Source organism: Nicotiana tomentosiformis, chromosome 5 (assembly GCF_000390325.3).
Source record: "Nicotiana tomentosiformis chromosome 5, ASM39032v3, whole genome shotgun sequence".
Taxonomy (NCBI): Eukaryota; Viridiplantae; Streptophyta; class Magnoliopsida; order Solanales; family Solanaceae; genus Nicotiana; species Nicotiana tomentosiformis.
The window spans coordinates 2,870,896-2,897,577 of NC_090816.1; the positions used below are offsets into that span (position 1 = coordinate 2,870,896).

At 38.5% G+C, this 26,682-nt stretch overlaps 1 protein-coding gene and 1 pseudogene across 1 annotated transcript; both read right to left on the bottom strand.

The window, feature by feature from the left end:
- Positions 1 to 373: 373 nt before the first annotated feature.
- On the bottom strand, positions 374 to 6,052 carry LOC138891725 (uncharacterized; annotated as a pseudogene).
- A 102-nt stretch (positions 6,053 to 6,154) lies between these two features.
- LOC138891726 (uncharacterized) lies at positions 6,155 to 7,669 on the bottom strand. The gene has a single exon (XM_070175478.1). The coding sequence runs from the start codon at positions 7,667 to 7,669 to the stop codon at positions 6,155 to 6,157; it is 1,515 nt and encodes a 504-aa protein (XP_070031579.1).
- Positions 7,670 to 26,682: the final 19,013 nt, after the last annotated feature.

A 26,682-nucleotide genomic window follows, 5' to 3' on the forward strand; every position in this document is an offset into this window, starting at 1 on the left:
ATAAGACTCTCTCATTTTATTTCTCTTATTTTGTTGTATCTGATCCGAGTAACTGTATCCTCCCATTTTGAATATCTTTGCCGATTGATCGGAAGGACTTGAAAAGGATTTGGATTGAATTATAACTTTGGAACCTTTCAGACAAAAACCATCGCCAAACCATTATAACATCTGCCCCGGTTTCACTTTTGAGGGAATTTGGGTTTTTGTTTTGGTGTGACTGAACCCCAGAGAGAGGCTGCCTACGTATCCTTTCGGAATCAAGTCAAACGTAGTTCAGGAACCTTTTTTTTTTTATATTTTTCTTTTTTTGTTTTTTTTTCGTAGTAACTTCCAGGTTCCAAAGAGGGTGATCAAAGAAACAAAAAAAGGGTCAAACATAATACCTCTTGACCGCATCTGCATTGACAGCTGTTTCGGGGTCATTTCCTTCAATGTCTCCCAAGTACAACGCTCCTTTCGACAACAGTTTTCTTATAATGTACGGACCTTTCCAATTTGGAGCAAATTTTCCTTTTGCTTCCTCATGATGCGGGAGAATACGTCTCAGAACGAGTTGCCCCAATTCGAATTTCCTGGGTCGCACTTTCTTGTTGTAGGCACGGGCCATTCTTTGTTGGTACAACTGCCCGTGGCAAACTGCGGCCATTCGCTTTTCATCAATCATAGTTAATTTTTCCAATCGGGCCTTGATCCATTCATCATCCTCGATCTCGGCTTCAACAATGATTCGAAGAGAAGGAATTTCAACATCTGCAGGTATTACGGCTTCAGTGCCATAAACCAATAAGTAAGGCGTAGTCCCAACTGATGTGTGCACGGTTGTGCGATATCCCAATAATGCGAAAGGCAGCTTTTCATGCCAATGTCTAGAACTTTGAATCATTTTCTTGAGGATCTTCTTGATATTCTTGTTTGCAGCTTCAACAGCGCCATTAGCTTTGGGCCGATAAGGGGTAGAATTACGATGCGTAATCTTAAATTGTTCGCATACCTCCCTCATCAAGTGGCTGTTCAGATTTGTAGCATTGTCTGTAATGATAGTTTTAGGAATACCAAAACGACAAATAATGTTGGAATGGACGAAGTCCACCACCGCTTTCTTGGTGACGGCTTTGAAAGTGACTGCTTCAACCCACTTTGTGAAATAATCAATGGCAACCAAGATGAATATGTGCCCATTTGAAGCTTTCGGCTCGATTGGCCCAATGACATCCATACCCCAAGCAACGAACGGCCAAGGTGCTGACATAGGATGTAACTCTGAAGGCGGTGCATGAATCCGGTCACCGTGTATCTGACACTGATGACACTTCCGGACAAAACTGAAGCAATCATTTTCCATGGTCATCCAGTAATAACTTGCCCGAAGGATTTTCTTTGCAAGGACATATCCTTTCATGTGAGGTCCACATACTCCCGAATGCACTTCTTTCATGATCTTTTCAGCTTCTAGGGTATCTACACACCTCAAGAGATTCAGATCTGGAGTTCTTTTGTACAAGATTTCTCCGCTCAAGAAGAAACCGCTGGCAAGCCTTCTAATGGTTCTCTTTTGGTCTCCACTAGCCTGTTCGGGATATTTCTTTATTTTCATAAACCTTTTGATATCATGATACCATGGCTGAACATCTGGTTCTATTTCAATTGTATTACAATAACTATGCCTCTCTCGAATTTGGATTTCCAGCGGGTCAATATGGACATTGCCCGGATACGGCAGCATTGAGGCCAAAGTAGCTAATGCATCAGCTAACTCGTTGTGGAATCGAGGAATATACCTGAACTTGACGGACTTGAATCATTTGCTAAGATCTTCCACATGTTGCCTATATGGGATAAGCTTGATATCTCGAGTTTCCCATTCACCTTGGGCTTGCCGAATGATCAAATCTGAATCTCCCATGATTAACAATTCTTCCACATCCAGATCAACTACCATATTCATGCCCATAATGCAGGCTTCATACTCAGCGGTGTTGTTGGTACAGAAGAACCGAAGCCGGGTTGTGGCCGGGTAGTGCTGACCGGTAGGTGAAACCAAAATTGCCCCAATCCCGACACCTTTTGCATTTACAGCTCCATCAAAGAACATTTTCCAAGAATAGGTGTCTTCTGGAATTACTTCAACTGAATTTACTTCCTTGTACGGAAAGTAAGTACTTAGGGGTTGGTATTCATCATCAACCGGGTTCTCAGCTAGATGATCCGCCAAGGCTTGAGCTTTCATCGCTGTACGGGTTACATAGACAATGTCGAACTCAGTGAGCAGGATTTGCCATTTTGCTAACCTTCCCGTGGGCATTGGTTTCTGGAATATGTACTTTAGAGGATCCATTCTAGTTATGAGATATGTGATGTAGGCCAAAAGATAATGTCTGAGCTTCTGGGCGACCCAAGTTAGGGCGCAACAAGTTCTTTCCAACAAAGTATACTTGGCTTCATAAATGGTAAACTTCTTGCTCAAGTAGTATATGGCCTTCTCTCTCTTCCCGGTCACATCATGTTGCCCCAGGACACAACCAAAGGAATTTTCCAAGATTGTCAGATACAAGAACAAAGGTCTTCCTGGCTCGGGTGGAACCAACACTGGCGGATTTGACAGATATTCTTTGATCTTATCAAAAGCCTCTTGACATTCATCTGTCCATTTGATCACTGCATCTTTCTTCAGCAACTTAAATATGGGTTCACACGTGGTAGTAAGCTAAGCAATGAACCTGCTGATGTAATTCAATCTCCCTAGCAGACTCATGACCTCTTTCTTAGTTCTCGGAGGTGGCAAATCCCGAATAGACTTTATCTTTGTCGGATCCAACTCAATACCCCTCCGGCTGACTATAAACCCCAGAAGTTTCCCAGATGGAACTCCGAATGCACATTTGGCTGGATTCAATTTCAAATCATACCTGCGCAGACGCTCAAAGAACTTTCTCAAATCCTGCACATGGCCTTCTTGTGTTCTGGATTTAATGATCACATCATCCACATACACCTCAATTTCCCGGTGCATCATGTCATGGAAGATGGCAGTCATGGCTCTCATGTAAGTTGCCCCGGCATTTTTCAAACCGAATGGCATGACTCTGTAACAATAAGTGCCCCACGGCGTGGTGAAAGCCGTCTTTTCTGCGTCGTCCTCATCCATCAGAACCTGGTGATACCCAGCATAACAATCCACGAAAGACTGTATCTCATGTTTGGCACAGTTGTCAACAAGAATATGAATGTTTGGCAGTGGAAAGTTGTCCTTGGGACTTGCTTTGTTCAAATCCCGATAATCAACACACACTCGGGTTTTCCCATCTTTCTTTGGCACTGGGACCACATTAGCCAACCACGTGGTGTATCGGACCACCCGAATCACACCAGCTTTTAATTGTTTGGAGACTTCTTCTTTGATCTTATCACTAATTTTCGTTTTAAACTTTCTTTGCTTTTGTTGTACGGGTGGGTAACCGGGATAAGTTGGCAATTTATGTACTACCAAATCAACTCTCAAACCTGGCATATCATCATAGGACCATGCAAATACATCCTTGAATTCAAATAAAAGTTGGATCAATACATCCCTATTTCTTTCATCGGCGTGAATGCTTATCATGGTTTCTCGGACCTCTTCTGCACTGCCCAAATTAACTGTTTCGGTTTCATTTAAGTTTGGCTTAGGCTTATTCTCAAATTGTTCCAATTCTCGATTTATTTCCCTAAAAGCCTCATCTTCATCATATTCTAGATCTTGATTCATTATTTCACAGTTAGACATCGTTTTAGGATCTGGACATGAAGTCCGCAAGCATGTCATGTTATTTAAGTCCGCATTATTAGAACTGAAAAGGAAAAGATAAGAAAAATAGCAAAATTAGAATAAAGAAAAAGGAAACATCCATTGATGATGAAATATTGATTTCATTTCATTGAATTGAAGATAAGAGGGTTTACATCGAAATCAAAAGACAATAAGATAAAAACATTCGAGTTACACCCTGAAATAACTCGTAATGTAGAAAAGATGGCAAGACTGGACTACCGGGATTCCCGCCTGACAGGGAATGGGGTAGCTTTCCAATTCTGAAGCTTGGCATTTGGCCCCATGTATAACACCTCAGCAGTACTCGTTCCTTCCCCCGGCTGGACCATGTGGGACTCATACAGCATTCGTTTCATGGCTTCACAAATGTCCTCAATCTTTTTAGCCGTGAAGGTCTCTTCTTCTTCTTCTTCTTCTTCTTCTACATATTTGGGATCAATAAATGACTTGGTGAGATGCGGAACGGGCTGAGGCAGGACCCACCCATTTTTCTTGTGCTCATCAGCCCATTTTCTATCGGCTTCTGTAGCTAGGAAACCTACGCCGAAGAACTTCTCATTGGCCGTTGACGTAACGGGCTCTATGATGCCTTGTAGATATACCCCGAGCCCCTTTCCGGGCTTGTAGCCATGTTTAATCATTTCAGTGGTGACCATGACCGAGGAATTAGATAAGCAAGGTTGAGGGAATGGGGCCCCTTCTTCGCATTGATCATCGATCACAATTTCGAAGGCTTGGTAGACAATGTGCTCACTTCCTTCTCTAGCTTCGAGACGTGGGACTGAAGGGTCCATGTAAATGGACTGTTCATCCTCCCTGTGGACAACAATTTCTTGATTTTCATGTTCAAATTTGACCATTTGATGAAGAGTGGAGGGCACAGCTCCTGCAGTGTGAATCTATGGTCTTCCTAGGAGAAAATTATATGAAGTATCCATGTCCAGAACCTGGAAAGTTACCTCGAAATCCACAGGGCCAATGGTCAAATCAAATCAATTTCCCCTATTGTGTCTCGTTTGACACCATCAAAAGCGCGCACACATACATTGTTTGGTCGGATTCTTTCTGTTCCAATTTTCATCCTCTGGAGCGTTGAGAGAGGGAAAATGTCGACCCCAGACCCACCATCTAGCATGACTCTCTTCATATAATAACCTTCGCATTTGACAGTCAAGTGAAGGGCTTTGTTGTGGGCGGCTCCCTCTTGGGGAAAATCATCACGACTGAAGGAAATCCTATTAACTTCAATGAATTGTTCAGCCATTCTTTCCAGTTGTTCAACTGAAATTTCAACCGGGACATATGCCTCGTTCAATGTTTTCAGGAGTACCTTCTGATGTTCATTTGAGCTAATAAAAAGAGATAAAAGTGAAACCTGGGAAGGAGTCTTCCTGAGCTGGTCAATTATTGTATATTCCGAAGGTTTCATTTTTCGAAAAAACTCTTCTGCTTCCTCAGAACTCACAGGCTTCTTAGGCGGAAACCGTTTATCCTTGCTCAGTTTTAACATCTTTTGCTCTTCTGGGTTGTGGTACTTCCTAGGTTGGTTCATTTCGTTCACCTCTCCCATAATCTCTTTCCCTTGTAAGTAACCACTGTTTTGCTATAATTCCAGGGGACTGCAGTGGGGTCTCTCATAGGGCTCTGTGGTGCGCGGCTAATAACCACAGGCTCATTCAGCCTTGGTGAAATTACCGTCCCCCGCGCCACATAAGTCCCTTTTGGCATATACAACTTTGGCACATTTAACGTGACTTTCCTCTGCTCAAATCTTTTGGGAGTGTTCAACATGAGTTGTTCTTTCCTTGGGGCCCCAGGAACATAGAGACTTGCATCCTTAGCTGGTGCTGCCCCAGTATTTGTTTCTGCAACTTGAGGAGTTAGAGTGATTTTCTTCTCATTTTTGGCTTGTTTCAACGCCGCTTTAGGTCTTGCCTCTGAATCGACAATGGCGATGATAGCTTTCAAAGCTAGATAAAACTCTTTATCATCACAAATCATTTCAATGACCGGCCCGTTGTTGTGAGTCGGTAATGGATTGTTAGTCACATTGGGGACTTCCTCGTCCCTCAGCACCACTCGTTTTTGTTCTATCAAATTCTCAACGGCTCTCTTGAGAGTCCAACAATCCTCTGTATCATGACCCTCTGCCCCTGAATGATAGGCACACCTAGTACCGGGCCGATATGATGGAGATTCTGGATTTTGCCGGTTTGGAGGCACAAGTTGCAATAGACCCATCTGGACTAATTTTGGAAACAAGCTAGAGTAGGACTCACCAATAGGGGTGAAGTCATTTCTCCTTGGATACTCACGGGGGCGTGTATTATGTTGGTAATTGTTTTATGGGGGACGGGGGTTATATGGAGCTTGGTAAGGATGGTTATTTCTGGGAGGTGGAGCTCGATTTTGGTTGTAGTGTTGTTGTGGCCGTGCATAAGGTTGGACATTCATCACCGCATATGGAGGCAGTGCCACGGCATATGCTGCATCTTGATGGGGGTAGTAGTGTTGTGGGGTTCTGGAAGGAAGGTAAGAATGATCGGGGGATCGGAGTGGGCCTCTCAAACCTGAAGTCATCAAGGCTCCTTCTTCCCTCGTCTTTCGATTTGCTAAACCTCCCGAGCCATTCTGGATGGCTTGGGAGGTGGCTCTCAAAGCAGATTGACTTATGATTCGGCCAGTTTTCAAGCCATTTTCTACCATTTCTCCGATTTTTATGGCCTCTGCAAAAGGTTTGCCCATTGCAGACATCATGTTTTGAAAGTAATCGGCCTCTTGGGCCTGCAAGAAAACATTGACCATTTCTGCCTCATCCATAGGCGATTTCACTCTGGATGCTTGCTCACGCCACTTGATAGCATATTCACGGAAGCTTTCCGTGGTTTTCTTCTTAAAATTGGTCAGAGAATTCTTATCTGGAGCTATATCAATATTGTATTGAAATTGCCTGACGAAATCTCGGTCCAAGTCATCCCATATATGCCAATGGGAGATGTCGTGATTTATGTACCATTCTGACGCAATTCCCGTCAAGCTCTCCCCGAAATAGGCCATCAAAAGTTCTTTTCCACCTGCCCCTCTCAACTGATTGCAATATCTTTTCAAATGAGCGATCGGGTCTTCGTGCCCGTCGTATTTTTTGAATTTTGGCATTTTAAAACCAACGGGCAAATGAACATGAGGAAACATACACAGATCGGAGTAGGAGATACTCTTTTGGCCACTCAGACCTTGCATGTTCTTCAGACCTTTTTCGAGGCTTTTCATCTTCCGAACCATCTCTTCTTGCTCGAGGTTTCTCATAGCTCTTTCCTGTTCCATAGGAGACTCAAACTGCTGGTGTTGAGGGTAAGAGTTTGGGGTAACATGAGCGTTGTCTAGCTGAAATTGCGGGACTTGAAAAGTGAAAGCTGAAGGCTCGAAGCATGGCCTGGGAACTGTTGGTTGTTCCATAGTAGAGACTGGTGGTGCAGTGAATAATGTAGAAGGTACCCCTGAAAACGGTGCCTGGGGGCGAACCTCAGAAGGCATACCGGTGAAATTGGCCGATATAGTGGGGTACCCAAACGGGATGAATGGGTTTGTTACGGGGATGGGGACATTAGAGATCCCACTCGTCCTGGGAAGCGGTTCAGGAAATCCGGGGATTATACTGGGCAGTTCTTTGCCATTAGACCAAGCGTCCCACATTTCTAACATGCGGACGCGTAGCCTCCTATTTTCCTCAGTGGCTGCAGACTCTGACTGTGGAATAGCCGATACAGGACTATCCTCAGGCTCAATAATTGGTAGATGACTTTCAGAGGCCATAGATACACTGCCTTTAGATCTCGTGAAGTAAGGATAGGAAGCCATATTACCACAAAACCAACCACCTTAACAGGACCTTTGATATTTGCACACACAACAACCTGGTTAGTTTGAGATATTTAACAGATAAGGAATCGCATATTGGGGATGCAATGCACTTAAACAATTAAATGTTTCTAAATGTCTTTGCAATGGCTGTATGTTTTATCCCGGCTTTACTATCTCTTTTCTCAAATTTTGAATCCTTATTTCTTTTTCCATCCCTTATTGTTGTTTTTGCTCTTTTATTTTTCACTCTTTTTTCTTTCTTGTTCACTCAATTTTCCTTCTTTTTCTCTCTTTTTCTTTATTTTTCACTCAGATTGTCTATAGCTACGATCGAATCCGATGGGGATTGCCTACGTATCATGACGCCGCATGAATCAGATCATTACGTAGTTCAGGAAATGAATGCAGAATAAAAGAAAAGAAAATTTTGGTTTTTTTTTTCAACATTTCATTAAATAAAATCTTTTTGGGTTTTTCTATTACAAAGATTTTGGAAATACTGATGATTAAACATACATACTCAAAAAAAAAGACTCGAAAAGGTAAAAAATACAGACTCAAAGCCAAAAATAATAAATAAAAAAGAATCAGGAATACATAAGAGCCTCTAATACTACTCCGGGGCCCCGTGGTACATCAGTCGGTCTCGATGTGGGCCTGCGTGCAATCTCTTCTTGAAGGTACTCTAAATCATCCATCACATGATGGACAAAAGTCATCACAGAAGTAAAGAACATGGACCTGGTCATATCTTCGCATTCATGGCATTTCATTACGACGTAATCAGTGATTTCTTTAATTCTCATTCTAATGACACCCTTTTCTTGGAGCAAGCGTCCAATTTGCTGAGACCCGGCCTCCAATACTTGTGTGGCCGTATGGTTTTGGTCTTGCAATTGTTGTATGACTTCTTCCAATCGGGAAATCGATGTATAGCAATGCTCTCTTTCAGCTTTGAAATCCTTTGTCTGTTGGACCATTTTATTTTCGATATTAGTCAGCTTTTCCCTTAAGATCGCGACCCCTCTATCATACTTTTGCTTTAAATACTGAACACACTGCCCATTCTTCTGCATTATTCGCCAATTTTGCCCGAGCTTTTGCCAGTTCATCCTCGGCCTTTGTCAAATCAAACTCATAATCATGAACTTTCCATCTCAGATTGCTTATGAGTCTTTCATTTTTTTCGCTTTTTACCGGGTTTTCAGCAACTATTTTCATTTTCTGAATTTGAGCTCGGAGGGCTTCATTTTCTCGGGCCAACCTTTTCTTTTCTCCTTCATCCTCAGCAGCCTGCAAACTACTGTTAAATTTGAGGTTTTTGATTTGATCCTCTAGCTTGCTTATGGTGGTCCGGTATTCCTTTTCTTTAGCTAACCAAACCCACTGTTCTCGCGCTCTATCGGTGAATTGTTGGACATGGGGTCTTTTGACGGCTTGTTCTATCTCTTGATCGACTCGAACTCTCTTACCATACCAGGCTGTGTAGTTAGATTCTACTTCACCCGAGGAACAATCCCGTACTTGAGTCTGTGGCTCCAGAAACCTACATTGGTGCCAAATTTGGCGAACCTTTTCTTCTGGGAATGCGGCTTTTGGGCATAGTTCAATAACCTGTGGACTCAAATATTCATCATAAGGGATTGTTTGGTATCTTCCTAATTGGTGTAGGACTCGATGCGGAGCATATGGCTGAATACTCCGAAGTCCCATCAATAAAAGAAAGCACACTCCGGCAGACATGTAAATAACCTCGTTGACCGTGAGCCAACTGAAAGTACACTCAATTCGGTTTGCGGTCAAAAAACCCAAATACATGAACCAAGCCTCAGTACCCTCCGGTAACTCATGACCGTTTACCCGGTTTTTGTATTCTTCAATGCAATCGAGTCCGGTCAGACCGTAGTTCATGTACCTCGGGCGATGGAAAAGATGTTCCACCAGCCACATTTATAAAAGCAAGTTGCAACCCTCAAAGAACTTTGTCCCAGCTCGACAGGCAGTTAGAGCTCGATAGATTTCTCCGAGAATCATCGGTATAAGAGTGTTGTTGACCCTTTTCACCATAAAGTCGGCCATTCCTGCAAGTCCTAGCTCTATATGTCTGTCACTCTTTGGGCATATCAGAGTGCCTAAAAAGGCAACTACGAAGGCTAAACCTCTGCGTGCTTCCCATTTATTTTTATTTCCCTGATGAATCAAACCATTGTCCGGAGCCTCAAATCCTCGGGGATCCCCATACCGGCTGTATAAGAAGTGGAATGTGCAAAATCCTTTGGCCAAATTTCCATCTTTAACCTGCCGGCTAATGCTCAGAAGGTCCAAAAACTTATGAGGAGTTACAGGTCTTGGTGCTACTGGATATTGGTGCCTGAGATTCCCGTAAAGACCAACATAACCTGCCATCTCTTCTAGTAAAGAGGTCAACTCAAAATCAGAGAAGTGGAAAACATTGTGCGTCGGGTCCCAAAACGGTATCAAAGCTTCAATTATATCAACCCTTGGTTTAATTTTCAGAAGCCCGGTGAGCCCACCTAAAGCCTTTGTCACATAAAGCTTGCTGACCTCCCCCAGGTCATTCCACCACATGTGGAGTCCCAGTGGAATCTTATCTATGACCCGAAAAGGTACATTCTCAACGGTGCTCATTCTGCACACAAATTGAGGACAAAAATCAAAACCGACACATTTTCCAAAAACACAAAGTGGTTAATTTTAAAAATCCAAATCATTAAATTTCGTAACATTTTTTTTTTGTTTTTTTTGTTTTGCAAATACGACCCTTTCAGCACTTGAGGAAAGTTTTAGGGTTATTTCTGCCAACTGAGGTTGGTTATAGGAGAAAAGAGTGACTTGGGTTTACATTGTGGCTATTCTTGTGAAAACAGCTTTTTCGGCGCTCCAGGAGAATATTTTAAGGCTATTTTGACAAGAACGACCTCGGGTGATGATCATGTTTGAAAAGGTTCTTATTTTGGTTAGTTTTGAAAAAATGTGGTCGGACCTGATAAGGGTTGCCTACGTATCTCACATCCGGTGAGAATCAGACCCGCGTAGTTCGGTAGGTTTTGGAGCAATAGAAAAACATGACTTATTTTGAAAATGACTTTTTTTTAGAGTTTCAGTATTTTTCAAATACCTGGATTTTCAAAGCCGGGTAAATTTTTTTATTTTTTTTTATTTTTTTACCTCACTCTTTGTTTTTTCTTGGTTCCATTTTCCTATTCTAGAAGCCGGTCAACATGCAAGCCGAAACAAACATATGCACAAATAGCACGTAAAATGCACAAGATGGTCCAATATATTGGGTAGACCTGTCCTAGACGGACCCAACCCCTATGTTGAGTCCCCAAAGTCAAATGCACGTGATGCAAATAAACGTTCCTACTAGGGATCCGGCATGAGGCTATGTTATTCTAGGTTTAGATCCTAGGTGTGTTGTTCTAGACCTGGCTTACCCGAGCAGACAACTCGAGCTGGGAAGGAGGGGGGGCAGCGTACCGGGAATACAGAAGCTTCACCGGCTTTGCAACTTGTCCGAACCTCGTTCTAAAAATTAGGGTATGACTCTAACAGAAAAGAAGCCACGCGAAGCGCACGCTTCCTAAAAGATTTAGAAGACTCAGAGAGAAGAGGGTTTCAAAATAGTTTATATACAGTTCAAGCAATATCAAAGCGGTAAAAAGCGACATTTAGCACATTAGGCTCAAACACGAAAAAATCAGATAATAAATAAAAGTCAAGTATAACAGCTATTCTAAGCTCGAATTCTGAACCCTAAACCAGAGATTCTGGGTTCTTATTCCCCAGCAGAGTCGCCAGAGCTGTCACACCTCCTTTTTCCCGAGGGGATAAGGGATATGAGAGTTTTTCCAATTTAAGTGACATTATTCGAAATAGGATTATTTATTTAATTCAGAGTCACCACTTGGAATAAGTTATGGTGTCCCAAGTCACCGATTTATTTTAAAATCCCAAATCAAGAAAATTGACTCTATTTATGGTCCGCGAATACAGAAGACCGGGTAAAAAATTCTGTTAAGCCGGGAGAAGGTGTGAGGCACTCCCGAGTTCCGTGATTTTAGCACGGTCGCTCAACTATTAATGATTGGCCTAATTATCTGATTTAATACATGCTTAAAACCTATTGTGTATTTTTAACTTTTAACCGCTTTTAATTATTTATGGAACTTATTTGAACAAGTCGCGATGTCGCACACTCATTTTGTTTTTGTACATATTGCGAATCGCGTCACGTGAAACGCACCTGCGATTTACAACATGCTTATTTTTATTATTATTCAAAGTTGAAGTCAAGTCGCGTGAAACACGCACTTGAATTGGGGTTTACGTATCATGACTATGCCACGGGAACCGTACCCATAGTCACGATAATTTATTATTAATCGCGCCTAAATAAAGCTACGATGTTCGAATATTGTTCAATTACTAATTATTATTATTTTTTGACATTATTGTAAGGTCATGAGGTATGTATATTGTTATGGAGGAAATGAAGTAAATTAATTACGAAAAAAAAATTTGGCTAGCTTGTGAATGTTTATTTATTTTGGTCATGTGCAACAATTAGCCCATAAATACGTTAGGGAAGTCCAATTAAAGTCTTACACCAATCATGGCCCAACCTAATCTCTTATAATTTTACTGCTAACCAATATTTGAAACTAGACTAAATTTATGGCTGGAATAGATAGATACAGGCAGGACCAATTTAGTCACTAAGATAGGAGATCAAAATGAAACTAAAGCATGCTAAAAATGAAAAGTCATTACTTCATTGAATAAACAAGAAAAATAACAAATTAATACATATTCATCAATAAAATTAACCTTATGAACTACTAAAAAGGAAGATAAATTAATCGTAACAAATACTCAACATGAGAACAAATTAATCTTAATACACTCAGATGCGAACTCGATCATATCATACTCAAAGTTAAATTAAAATAGAGTGACCCAAAACATTAATGAGAAAAACAAAATAGAAAGAGAAGTGAACCTTTGTATTGATGATTGTGAATTTAAATTACAACCACTCAATGATCGGATAGCTCTCAACTGGACCCTTCGGACCACGGAAAACTCGAGCGGCAAATCTCAACTTGCAACCTCAATCGACCTTGCAAAATTGACGATTTAGTGGCTATTTTTGGAGCTTTTTTTTGGGGGTGGGGTGGGGGGTGGGGTTAATGATGGCTCAAAAGTGGTCAAGGGCTGGTGGTTTTGGGGTGGTGAAGCTGCTGGATTTTTCGAAAGAAAGCCGAAAAAAGAATGAAACGAGTAGAAATTTCTTTATCCTAGAAGAAGAAAAATAAAATTTTCTCAATTCCTTCCACCCTATTTTTCCTTTCTCTCTCTCCTTTTTTTCAATTACATTTCTCTTCTATTTATAGAAAAAAATTTCGAAATTTTCAGATTTTTAACTTTTTATTTTTTATTTATTTTTTTATTTTTAATTAAAAAAAATTTCCACTTCCCATTTTCTTATTTTTTTTAAAAAATAATTCCCCACTTTTCTTTAATTTAATTTTTTAATTTCTCACTTTTTTTACTTTTAATATATTTAAAATCCCACTTTTTTACTTTTCTTTTTTTATTTCCCACTTATTTTACTTTTCTATTTTTATTTCCCACTTACTTTTACTTTTTTTTAAAAAAAAAAATCAGATACCCTTACTTTTATTTTTTAATTCCAACTTTATTTTACTTTTTATTTTTTAAATTTCCACATTCTTTTACTTTTATTTTTTTAATTTTTCACTTTCTTTTACTTTTTTTATTAAACGATTTCTACCTACTTTTACTTTTACTTTTTAATTTTATATTTCTAATTTTTCTATTTTTTAATTCTCATCCGAAATTTGTTTTAAAAAAAAATTAATTAATTTTTATTTATTTTCGGTTTTTAATTCATTTTATTTAAAAAAATAAAAAAAATAATACTAATAGTAATAATTTACCTTTTAAATTATTAATGATTTTTTCTCTATTATATATATATAAATAATACTAATAGTAATAATTGACCTTTTAAATTATTAATAATTTTTCTACATATATAAGTGTAACAAAGCTAAAAAATATATATATTAAATTCTAAAAATATTTACATAGTAGAAGGTGATAAAAATTCAAATATAGTCAAAAATTAGGTGCTCACAAGTGTCTTGCGTTCATTCAGGATTCTGGTAAGAATCGTACCCCAATGGAGTGTGACATAGGCAGTCTACCATGATGCAAGTATCAGTGGCCGATTCCATAGCTCGAATCCATGACCTATAAATCACGTGGAGACAATTTGACTGGTGTTCCGAGACTCCCCTTATTTATAGAAGAATTAACCCAAATAGCCGCCCATTCTATCACTTAAACTAAAAATAGCCGGTGAATGTATGTATAATATATGCATAATTTATGTATTACATATGTATAATTGTGTATAATCAATTTATAATCTATGCATATAACTAGAAAAAGTAAACAATTAATATGACCGACTATTTGTGCAATGTCCCTTCTTTATTATAAAGCAAATAATGGTAAACGGCAAATAATGGATTAGTGCTTATCGTTATATTAAAAAGCAAATTATGGTGTTTTCTGTTTGTTTTCATGCGGACCACTGCATACTTTAAGAAATTGATTGGCAGTCTGTGAAAGAAGAGATCTTTGCTTGTGACTGGCTAAGTTTCTGCTTGCTTTAGTTTAAAGTAAGACCAAGTCAACAAGACAATCTCTTATCATCTTAATCATTGTTAGTAAAATAGTACAAATATAAGGATGGATGCCACTTAACCCCTTCAAAGTGAAAAATGAAACTGCATAATCGCTGTTAAAATAATAGTCGAAAAATATATATTTTATATATATATATTCTGTATGTTATATATAAAAATTATATAAATTTTATATACATTTTGTCTATCGAATATAAATAATTTCTGACACGTGCTAAAAATAATTATTGCCTTTCAAAGTTGGCTAACTTTGTCCCTTGGAATATATTATGGGCCTAAAATGATCCAACTAATGAACTCAAATGGATTGAATATGTAAAACGCGTGAATGACCCAAATAGGATGCTTTTGTGCTATTATTAATTTTGGGATTTTTACATTCTTATACATTATTTGAAACTTTATTATATTCCCTGTTTAAGTTTCAATTTAATTACATGGTCATATATAATTTACCAATTATATACAAATAAGTTTTAAATGAGTATCCCTTTATATTAGGAATTGAATAAGGAATATCAGTTATTTCCTTATTCCTTTATACTTGTCCACTCTCTCTCTTCGCGCCTCTCTCTGCTTTTTTCAGTGTACCCATCGTCTAGCATTCTTTCCAATAGCGTGATCTTAATAAAAGAATATGATATCTGGCAGTGAAACTTTCACACTTAATTGGTTATTATAAAACTTTGAGTTCACAGAACAAAGATTGCAACTCAAAAGTACGGATTACAAACATTGAAAAGAATTACTAAATTCAAGACGAAGATATCGTAGTAATTCATCAATGGATTTCTTGCTATATAAAGTTTTCACCATTGATAGTCATTAAAAAGCTTTGAAGCTTTGAAATTGAATTTGGGTTTTCAACAACCATTATTTGCTTGGATTTAGTGTTGTTGCAAACAATTGAGAATATTGTTTGGAGTTTATATCTCAATTTTGAGGGTGTTTTGGTGAAGATTAGACTTGATTTTGGCTTAATTTCATATTGAAACTCGAAAAAGAAGAAGAAGAAGACATGACATACAATATACTTAAGAAATTATAGTAAAGTTGTAGTAAAATTGTAGGTAAATTGTATTCTGTTGTAGTTATATAATTTTTTTTTTATTTGAATATTGTATGAAAGTTGAAAAATAGTTGTATTATGTTTAAATTGTTGTATAAAATTTGTATTTAAGTTATCAATACTATCTTTTTATATAAAGTTGTTGATATGTATCAAAATTGTATTAAGATAGTAAGTTTTGATTGGAATTTTAGAGAGGAAGAAGCACACACCACACACAAAATATATACAAATCAGATACGAAATATACAAAAGACATATTGTAGAAAATTTGTATAATAATTGTATTTAAGTTGTATGATATTGTAGTTGTATTTAATTGGGTAGAAATAATATATGAAAATTGTAGATAAATTATAGATTAGTTATAAATAAGTGTATACTGTATAGTTAGTTGTAATTCAATATTTACAAAATCAAATACAATGTGACTAATTCAATATTACATTCCAAGTCGCAATTCACTATAATTTCATTGAGGGTAAAATTTGATTATGTAATTTGACCAAATAACTTGTGACTTAAAATGTCTAAAATGTTGATAAGTTCAAAATGTCTTTGTGCCAATTCTCACTACTTGTACTGAGTATTGCCATTTGTCTAAGTAATAAGGAGCCCTATTTTCAAGTTGGTTATGTGATAGAGCTGCAGGTTTTCGGTGCTTATGGTGTAGTTTTGATTTTCTCTGCGTTACGAAAAGTAATGCATGTTTAAGGAAATCAATTGTGTTAAGCTGATAGCATAATCAGATAAATATTATTCATTGAAAGACATTTGCTAAAAAAGAATTTTGTGATGCTTAATTTTGTGAATATTAGAGTTAAATGCCAAGAGGTGTTGTTATGTCAAATATCACCAGTTTCTCAAATTATACATGGGAGGCAACTAGATTTTATCACCTTATAACTATTTTTCAACTTTCATACAACATTCAAATGCATAAAATATATATAACTACAATACAATACACATTAATTTTTGACCGCAGTGATTCAATACAGAAGACCCATAATGGTCGACCAAGGGTATTTCAGTAATTTCATAACTGATTTAAGTTAAATTTTTATTACTTTGGTAACACACGTGTACATAATTTATCTAGAATTCTCTACAGCTCAGTCCTGCAATTAGCTTTCTTTCACCATTGGTTTGTTCAATCATCTGCGGATCTGCCATTGATGGCGAGTTCTAGCAGCAATCTTCTATCATTACTCCATTACTATTGACCTTTCTCTCTACTTTTTGCTTATCCTTCGTATCCTCTTTAGGGATTTCCCGTTGCCTTTGATTTTCTTGGTCCTATCCTCTTCTAATCTTTGCTTTGGCATAACAATATCCCCATGGTTAGCCCATTTCTATTCCACCGCATCGTATGACACCGGCGGAGTTGAAAGAATTAAAAGAACAGCTTCAGGAACTACTTGATAAGGGGTTTGTTCTGCCTAGTGTGTCACCTTGGGGTGCACCGGTTCTATTTGTAAAGAAGAAAGATGGTTCCATGAGAATGTGTATTGATTACAGGCAGTTGAACAAGGTCACAGTCAAGAATAAGTATCCTTTGCCTCGTATTGATGATTTATTTGACCAGCTTCAGGGAGCGAGGGTGTTCTCCATGATTGATTTGAGGTCCGGTTATCACCAGCTGAAGATTCAGGATTCAGATAAAAAAATATATATAACTACAACACAATACACATTTTTGACCGCAGTGACAATACAGAAGACCCATAATGGTCGACCAAAGGTATTTCAGTAATTTCATAACTGATTTAAGTTAAATTTTTATTACTTTGGTAACACACGTGTACATAATTTATCTAGAATTCTCTACAGCTCAGTCCTGCAACTAGCTTTCTTTCACCATTAGTTTGTTCAATCATCTGCGGATCTGCCATTGATGGCGAGTTCTAGCAGCAATCTTCTATCATTACTCCATTACTATTGACCTTTCTCTCTAATTTTTGCTTATCCTTCGTATCCCCTTTAGGGATTTCCCGTTGCCTTTGATTTGCTTGGTCCTATCCTCTTCTAATCTTTGCTTTGGCATAACAATATCCCCATGGTCAGCCCATTTCTATTCCACCGCATCGTATGACACCGGCGGAGTTGAAAGCATTAAAAGAACAGCTTCAGGAACTCCTTGATAAGGGGTTTGTTCTGCCTAGTGTGTCACCTTGGGATGCACCGGTTCTATTTGTAAAGAAGAAAGATGATTCCATGAGAATGTGTATTGATTACAAGCAGTTGAACAAGGTCACAGTCAAGAACAAGTATCCTTTGCCTCGTATTGATGATTTATTTGACCAGCTTCAGGGAGCGAGGGTGTTCTCCATGATTGATTTGAGGTCCGGTTATCACCAGCTGAAGATTCAGGATTTAGATGAAAAAATATATATAACTACAACTCAATACACATTAATTTTTGACCGCAGTGATTCAATACAGAAGACCCATAATGGTCGACCAAGGGTATTTCAATAATTTCATAACTGATTTAAGTTAAATTTTTATTACTTTGGTAACACACGTGTACATAATTTATCTAGAATTCTCTACAGCTCAGTCCTGCAACTAGCTTTCTTTCACCATTAGTTTGTTCAATCATCTGAGGATCTGCCATTGATAGCAAGTTCTAGCAGCAATCTTCTATCATTACTCCATTACTATTGACCTTTCTCTCTATTTTTTGCTTATCCTTCATATCCTCTTTAGGGATTTCCCGTTGCCTTTGATTTGCTTGGTCCTATCCTCTTCTAATCTTTGCTTTGGCATAACAATATCCCCATGGTCAGCCCATTTCTATTCCACCGCATCGTATGACACCGGCAGAGTTGAAAGAATTAAAAGAACAGCTTCAGGAACTCCTTGATAAGGGGTTTGTTCTGCCTAGTGTGTCACCTTGGGGTGCACCGGTTCTATTTGTAAAGAAGAAAGATGGTTCCATGAGAATGTGTATTGATTACAAGCAGTTGAACAAGGTCACAGTCAAGAACAAGTATCCTTTGCCACGTATTGATGATTTATTTGACCAGCTTCAGGGAGCGAGGGTGTTCTCCATGATTGATTTGAGGTCCGGTTATCACTAGCTGAAGATTCAGGATTTAGATGAAAAAATATATATAACTACAACACAATATACATTAATTTTTGACCGCAGTGATTCAATACAGAAGACCCATAATGGTCGACCAAGGGTATTTCAGTAATCTCATAACTGATTAAAGTTAAATTTTTATTACTTTGGTAACACACGTGTACATAATTTATCTAGAATTCTCTACAGCTCAGTCCTGCAACTAGCTTTCTTTCACCATTAGTTTGTTCAATCATCTGCGGATCTGCCATTGATGGCGAGTTCTAGCAGCAATCTTCTATCATTACTCCATTACTATTGACCTTTCTCTCTAATTTTTGCTTATCCTTCGTATCCTCTTTAGGGATTTCCCGTTGCCTTTGATTTGCTTGGTCCTATCCTCTTCTAATCTTTGCTTTGGCATAACAATATCCCCATGGTCAGCCCATTTCTATTCCACCGCATCGTATGACACCGGCGGAGTTGAAAGAATTAAAAGAACAGCTTCAGGAACTCCTTGATAAGGGGTTTGTTCTGCCTAGTGTGTCACCTTGGGGTGCACCGGTTCTATTTGTAAAGAAGAAAGATGGTTCCATGAGAATGTGTATTGATTACAGGCAGTTGAACAAGGTCACAGTCAAGAACAAGTATCCTTTGCCTCGTATTGATTATTTATTTGACCAGCTTCAGGGAGCAAGGGTGTTCCCCATGATTGATTTGAGGTCCGGTTATCACCAGCTGAAGATTCAGATGAAAAAATATATATAACTACAACACAATACACATTAATTTTTGACCGCAGTGATTCAATACAGAAGACCCATAATGGTCGACCAAGGGTATTTCAGTAATTTCATAACTGATTTAAGTTAAATTTTTATTACTTTGGTAACACACGTGTACATAATTTATCTAGAATTCTCTACAGCTCAGTCCTGCAACTAGCTTTCTTTCACCATTAGTTTGTTCAATCATCTGCGGATCTGCCATTCATGGCGAGTTCTAGCAGCAATCTTCTATCATTACTCCATTACTATTGACCTTTCTCTCTAATTTTTGCTTATCCTTCGTATCCTCTTTAGGGATTTCCCGTTGCCTTTGATTTGCTTGGACCTATCCTCTTCTAATCTTTGCTTTGGCATAACAATATCCCTATGGTCAGCCCATTTCTATTCCACCGCATCGTATGACACCGGCGGAGTTGAAAGAATTAAAAGAACAGCTTCAGGAACTCCTTGATAAGGGGATTGTTCTGCCTAGTATGTCACCTTGGGGTGCACCGGTTCTATTTGTAAAGAAGAAAGATAGTTTCATGAGAATGTGTATTGATTACAGGCAGTTGAACAAGGTCACAGTCAAGAACAAGTATCCTTTGCCTCGTATTGATGATTTATTTGACCAGCTTCAGGGAGCGAGGGTGTTCTCCATGATTGATTTGAGGTCCGGTTATCACCAGCTGAAGATTCAGGATTCAGATGAAAAAATATATATAACTACAACACATTACACATTAATTTTTGACCGTAGTGATTCAATACAGAAGACCCATAATGGTCGACCAAGGGTATTTCAGTAATTACATAACTGATTTAAGTTAAATTTTTATTACTTTGGTAACACACGTGTACATAATTTATCTAGAATTCTCTACAGCTCAGTCCTGCAACTAGGTTTCTTTCACCATTAGTTTGTTCAATCATCTGCGGATCTGCCATTCATGGCGAGTTCAAGCAGCAATCTTCTATCATTACTCCATTACTATTGACCTTTCTCTCTAATTTTTGCTTATCCTTCGTATCCTCTTTAGGGATTTCCCGTTGCCTTTGATTTGCTTGGTCCTATCATCTTCTAATCTTTGCTTTGGCATAACAATATCCCCATGGTCAGCCCATTTCTATTCCACCTCATCGTATGACGCCGACGGAGTTGAAAGAATTAAAAGAACAGCTTCAGGAACTCCTTGATAAGGGGATTGTTCTGCCTAGTGTGTCACCTTGGGGTGCACCGGTTCTATTTGTAAAGAAGAAAGATGGTTCCATGAGAATGTGTATTGATTACAGGCAGTTGAACAAGGTCACATTCAAGAACAAGTATCCTTTGCCTCGTATTGATGATTTATTTGACCAGCTTCTGGGAGCGAGGGTGTTCTCCATGATTGATTTGAGGTCCGGTTATCACCAGCTGAAGATTCAGGATTTAGATGAAAAAATATATATAACTACAACACAATACACATTAATTTTTGTCCGCAGTGATTCAATACAGAAGACCCATAATGGTCGACCAAGGGTATTTCAGTAATTTCATAACTGATTTAAGTTAAATTTTTATTACTTTGGTAACACACGTGTACATAATTTATCTAGAATTTTCTACATCTCAGTCCTGCAACTAGCTTTCTTTCACCATTAGTTTGTTCAATCATCTGCGGATCTGCCATTCATGGCGAGTTCTAGCAGCAATCTTCTATCATTACTCCATTACTATTGACCTTTCTCTCTAATTTTTGCTTATCCTTCGTATCCTCTTTAGGGATTTCCCGTTGCCTTTGATTTGCTTGGTCCTATCCTCTTCTAATCTTTGCTTTGGCATAACAATATCCCCATGGTCAGCCCATTTCTATTCTACCGCATCGTATGACACCGGCGGAGTTGAAAGAATTAAAAGAACAGCTTCAGGAACTCCTTGATAAGGGGTTTGTTCTGCCTAGTGTGTCACCTTGGGGTGCACCGGTTCTATTTGTAAAGAAGAAAGATGGTTCCATGAGAATGTGTATTGATTACAGGCAGTTGAACAAGGTCACAGTCAAGAACAAGTATCCTTTGCCTTGTATTGATGATTTATTTGACCAGCTTCAGGGAGCGAGGGTGTTCTCCATGATTGATTTGAGGTCCGGTTATCACCAGCTGATGATTCAGGATTCAGATGAAAATATATATATATAACTACAACACAATACACATTAATTTTTGACCGTAGTGATTCAATACAGAATATCCATAATGGTCGACCAAGGGTATTTCAGTAATTTCATAACTGATTTAAGTTTAATTTTTTTTACTTTGGTAACACACATGTACATAATTTATCTAGAATTCTCTACAGCTCAGTCCTGCAACTAGCTTTTTTTCACCATTAGTTTGTTCAATCATCTGCGGATCTGCCATTGATGGCGAGTTCTAGCAGCAATCTTCTATCATTACTCCATTAGTATTGACCTTTCTCTCTAATTTTTGCTTATCCTTCGTATCCTCTTTAGGGATTTCCCGTTGCCTTTGATTTGCTTGGTCCTATCCTCTTCTAATCTTTGCTTTGGCATAACAATATCCCCATGGTCAGCCCATTTCTATTCCACCGCATCGTATGACACCGGCGGAGTTGAAAGAATTAAAAGAACAGCTTCAGGAACTCCTTGATAAGGGGTTTGTTCTGCCTAGTGTGTCACCTTGGGGTGCACCGGTTCTATTTGTAAAGAAGAAAGATGGTTCCATGAGAATGTGTATTGATTACAGGCAGTTGAACAAGGTCACAGTCAAGAACAAGTATCCTTTGCCTCGTATTGATGATTTATTTGACCAGCTTCAGGGAGCGAGGGTGTTCTCCATGATTGATTTGAGGTCCGGTTATCACCAGCTGAAGATTCAGGATTCAGATGAAAATATATATATAACTACAACACAATACACATTAATTTTTGACCGCAGTGATTCAATACAGAAGACCCATAATGGTCGAACAAGGGTATTTCAGTAATTTTATAACTGATTTAAGTTTAATTTTTTTTTACTTTGGTAACACACGTGTACATAATTTATCTAGAATTCTCTACAGCTCAGTCCTGTAACTAGCTTTCTTTCACCATTAGTTTGTTCAATCATCTGCGGATCTGCCATTGATGGCGAGTTCTAGCAGCAATCTTCTATCATTACTCCATTACTATTGACCTTTCTCTCTAATTTTTGCTTATCCTTCGTATCCTCTTTAGGGATTTCCCGTTGCCTTTGATTTGCTTGGTCCTACTCTCTTCTAATCTTTGCATTGGCATAACAATATTCCCATGGTCAGCCCATTTCTATTCCACCGCATCGTATGACACCGGCGGAGTTGAAAGAATTAAAAGAACAGCTTCAGGAACTCCTTGATAAGGGTTTTGTTCTGCATAGTGTGTCACCTTGGGGTACACCGGTTCTATTTATAAAGAAGAAAGATGGTTCCATGAGAATGTGTATTGATTACAGGCAGTTGAACAAGGTCACAGTCAAGAACAAGTATCCTTTGCCTCGTATTGATGATTTATTTGACCAGCTTCAGGGAGCGAGGGTGTTCTCCATGATTGATTTGAGGTCCAGTTATCACCAGCTGAAGATTCAGGATTCATATGAAAATATATATATAACTACAACACAATACACATTAACTTTTGACCGCAGTGATTCAATACAGAAGACCTATAATGGTCGACCAAGGGTATTTCAGTAATTTTATAACTGATTTAAGTTTAATTTTTTTTACTTTGGTAACACACGTGTACATAATTTATCTAGAATTCTCTACAGCTCAGTCCTGCAACTAGCTTTTTTTCACCTTTAGTTTGTTCAATCATCTGCGGATCTGCCATTGATGGCGAGTTCTAGCTGCAATCTTCTATCATTACTCCATTAGTATTGACCTTTCTCTCTAATTTTTGCTTATCCTTCGTATCCTCTTTAGGGATTTCCCGTTGCCTTTGATTTGCTTGGTCCTATCCTCTTCTAATCTTTGCTTTGGCATAACAATATCCCCATGGTCAGCCCATTTCTATTCCACCGCATCGTATGACACCGGCGGAGTTGAAAGAATTAAAAGAACAGCTTCAGGAACTCCTTGATAAGGGGTTTGTTCTGCCTAGTGTGTCACCTTGGGGTGCACCGGTTCTATTTGTAAAGAAGAAAGATGGTTCCATGAGAATGTGTATTGATTACAGGCAGTTGAACAAGGTCACAGTCAAGAACAAGTATCCTTTGCCTCGTATTAATGATTTATTTGACCAGTTTCAGGGAGCGAGGGTGTTCTCCATGATTGATTTGAGGTCCGGTTATCATCAGTTGAAGATTCAGGATTCAGATAAAAATATATATATATAACTACAACACAATACACATTAATTTTTGACCGCAGTGATTCAATACAGAAGACCCATAATGGTCGAACAAGGGTATTTCTATAATTTCATAACTAATTTAAGTTTAATTTTTTTTACTTTGGTAACACACGTGTACATAATTTATCTAGAATTCTCTACAGCTCAGTCCTGCAACTAGCTTTCTTTCACCATTAGTTTGTTCAATCATCTGTGGATCTGCCATTGATGGCGAGTTCTAGCAGCAATCTTCTATCATTACTCCATTACTATTGACCTTTCTCTCTAATTTTTGCTTATCCTTCGTATCCTCTTTAGGGATTTCCCGTTGCCTTTGATTTGCTTGGTCCTACCCTCTTCTAATCTTTGCTTTGGCATAACAATATCCCCATGGTCAGCCCATTTCTATTCCACCGCATCGTATGACACCGGCGGAGTTGAAAGAATTAAAAGAACAGCTTCAGGAACTCCTTGATAAGGGGTTTGTTCTGCCTAGTGTGTCACCTTGGGGTGCACCGGTTCTATTTGTAAAGAAGAAAGATGGTTCCATGAGAATGTGTATTGATTACAGGCAGTTGAACAAGGTCACAGTCAAGAACAAGTATCCTTTGCCTCGTATTGATGATTTATTTGACCAACTTCAGGGAGCGAGGGTGTTCTCCATGATTGATTTGAGGTCCGGTTATCACCAGCTGAAGATTCAGATGAAAAAATATATATAACTACAACACAATACACATTAATTTTTGACCGCAGTGATTCAATACAGAAGACCCATAATGGTCGACCAAGGGTATTTTAGTAATTTCATAATTGATTTAAGTTTAATTTTTTTTACTTTGGTAACACACGTGTACATAATTTATCTAGAATTCTCTACAGCTCAGTCCTGCAACTAGCTTTCTTTGACCATTAGTTTGTTCAATCATCTGCGGATCTGCCATTGATGGCGAGTTCTAGCAGCAATCTTCTATCATTACTCCATTACTATTGACTTTCTCTCTAATTTTTGCTTATCCTTCGTATCCTCTTTAGGGATTTCCCGTTGCCTTTGATTTGCTTGGTCCTATCCTCTTCTAATCTTTGCTTTGGCATAACAATATCCCCATGGTCAGCCCATTTCTATTCCACCGCATCGTATGACACCGGCGGAGTTGAAAGAATTAAAAGAACAGCTTCAGGAACTCCTTGATAAGGGGATTGTTCTGCCTAGTGTGTCACCTTGGGGTGCACCGGTTCTATTTGTAAAGAAGAAAGATGGTTCCATGAGAATCTGTATTGATTACAGGCAGTTGAACAAGGTCACAGTCAAGAACAAGTATCCTTTGCCTCGTATTGATGATTTATTTGACCAGCTTCAGGGAGCGAGGGTGTTCTCCATGATTGATTTGAGGTCCGGTTATCACCAGCTGAAGATTCAGGATTCAGATGAAAAAATATATATAACTACAACACAATACACATTAATTTTTGACCGCAGTGATTCAATACAGAAGACCCATAATGGTCGACCAAGGGTATTTTAGTAATTTCATAACTGATTTAAGTTAAATTTTTATTACTTTGGTAACACACGTGTACATAATTTATCTAGAATTCTCTACAGCTCAGTCCTGCAACTAGCTTTTTTTCACCTTTAGTTTGTTCAATCATCTGCGGATCTGCCATTGATGGCGAGTTCTAGCAGCAATCTTCTATCATTACTCCATTACTATTGACCTTTCTCTCTAATTTTTGCTTATCCTTCGTATCCTCTTTAGGGATTTCCCGTTGCCTTTGATTTGCTTGGTCCTATCCTCTTCTAATCTTTGCTCTGGCATAAAAATATCCCCATGGTCAGCCCATTTCTATTCCACCGCATCGTATGACACTGGCGGAGTTGAAAGAATTAAAAGAGCAGCTTCAGGAACGCCTTGATATGGGGTTTGTTCTGCCTAGTGTGTCACTTTGGGGTGCACCGGTTCTATTTGTAAAGAAGAAAGATGGTTCCATGAGAATGTGTATTTATTACAGGCAGTTGAACAAGGTCACAGTCAAGAACAAGTATCCTTTGCCTCGTATTGATGATTTATTTTACCAGATTCAGGGAGCGAGGGTGTTCTCCATGATTGATTTGAGGTCCGGTTATCATCAGTTGAAGATTCAGGATTCAGATGAAAATATATATATATATATAACTACAACACAATACACATTAATTTTTGACCGCAGTGATTCCATACAGAAGACCCATAATGGTCGACCAATGGTATTTTAGTAATTTCATAACTGATTTAAGTTTAATTTTTTTTACTTTGGTAACACACGTGTACATAATTTATCTAGAATTCTCTATAGCTCAGTTCTGCAACTAGCTTTCTTTCACCTTTAGTTTGTTCAATCATCTGCGGATCTGCCATTGATGGTGAGTTCTAGCAGCAATCTTCTATCATTACTCCATTACTATTGACCTTTCTCTCTAACTTTTGCTTATCCTTCGTATCCTCTTTAGGGATTTCCCGTTGCCTTTGATTTGCTTGGTCCTATCCTCTTCTAATCTTTGCTTTGGCATAACAATATCCCCAAGGTCAGCCCATTTCTATTCCACCGCATCGTATGACACCGGCGGAGTTGAAAGAATTAAAAGAATAGCTTCAGGAACTCCTTGATAAGGGGTTTGTTCTGCCTAGTGTGTCACCTTGGGGTGCACCGGTTCTATTTGTAAAGAAGAAAGATGGTTTCATAAGAATGTATATTGATTACCGGCAGTTGAACAAGGTCACAGTCAAGAACAAGTATCCTTTGCCTCGTATTGATGATTTATTTGACCAGCTTAAGGGGGCGAGGGTGTTCTCCATGATTGATTTGAGGTCCGGTTATCATCAGTTGAAGATTCAGGATTCAGATGAAAATATATATATAACTACATCACAATACACATTAATTTTTGACCGTAGTGATTCAATACAGAAGACCCATAATGGTCGAACAAGGGTATTTCAGTAATTT

Bases quoted from the DNA above. Each gene is read 5' to 3' on its own strand.
- LOC138891726 (XM_070175478.1), bottom strand. From the start codon at position 7,669: ATGGCTTCCTATCCTTACTTCACGAGATCTAAAGGCAGTGTATCTATG.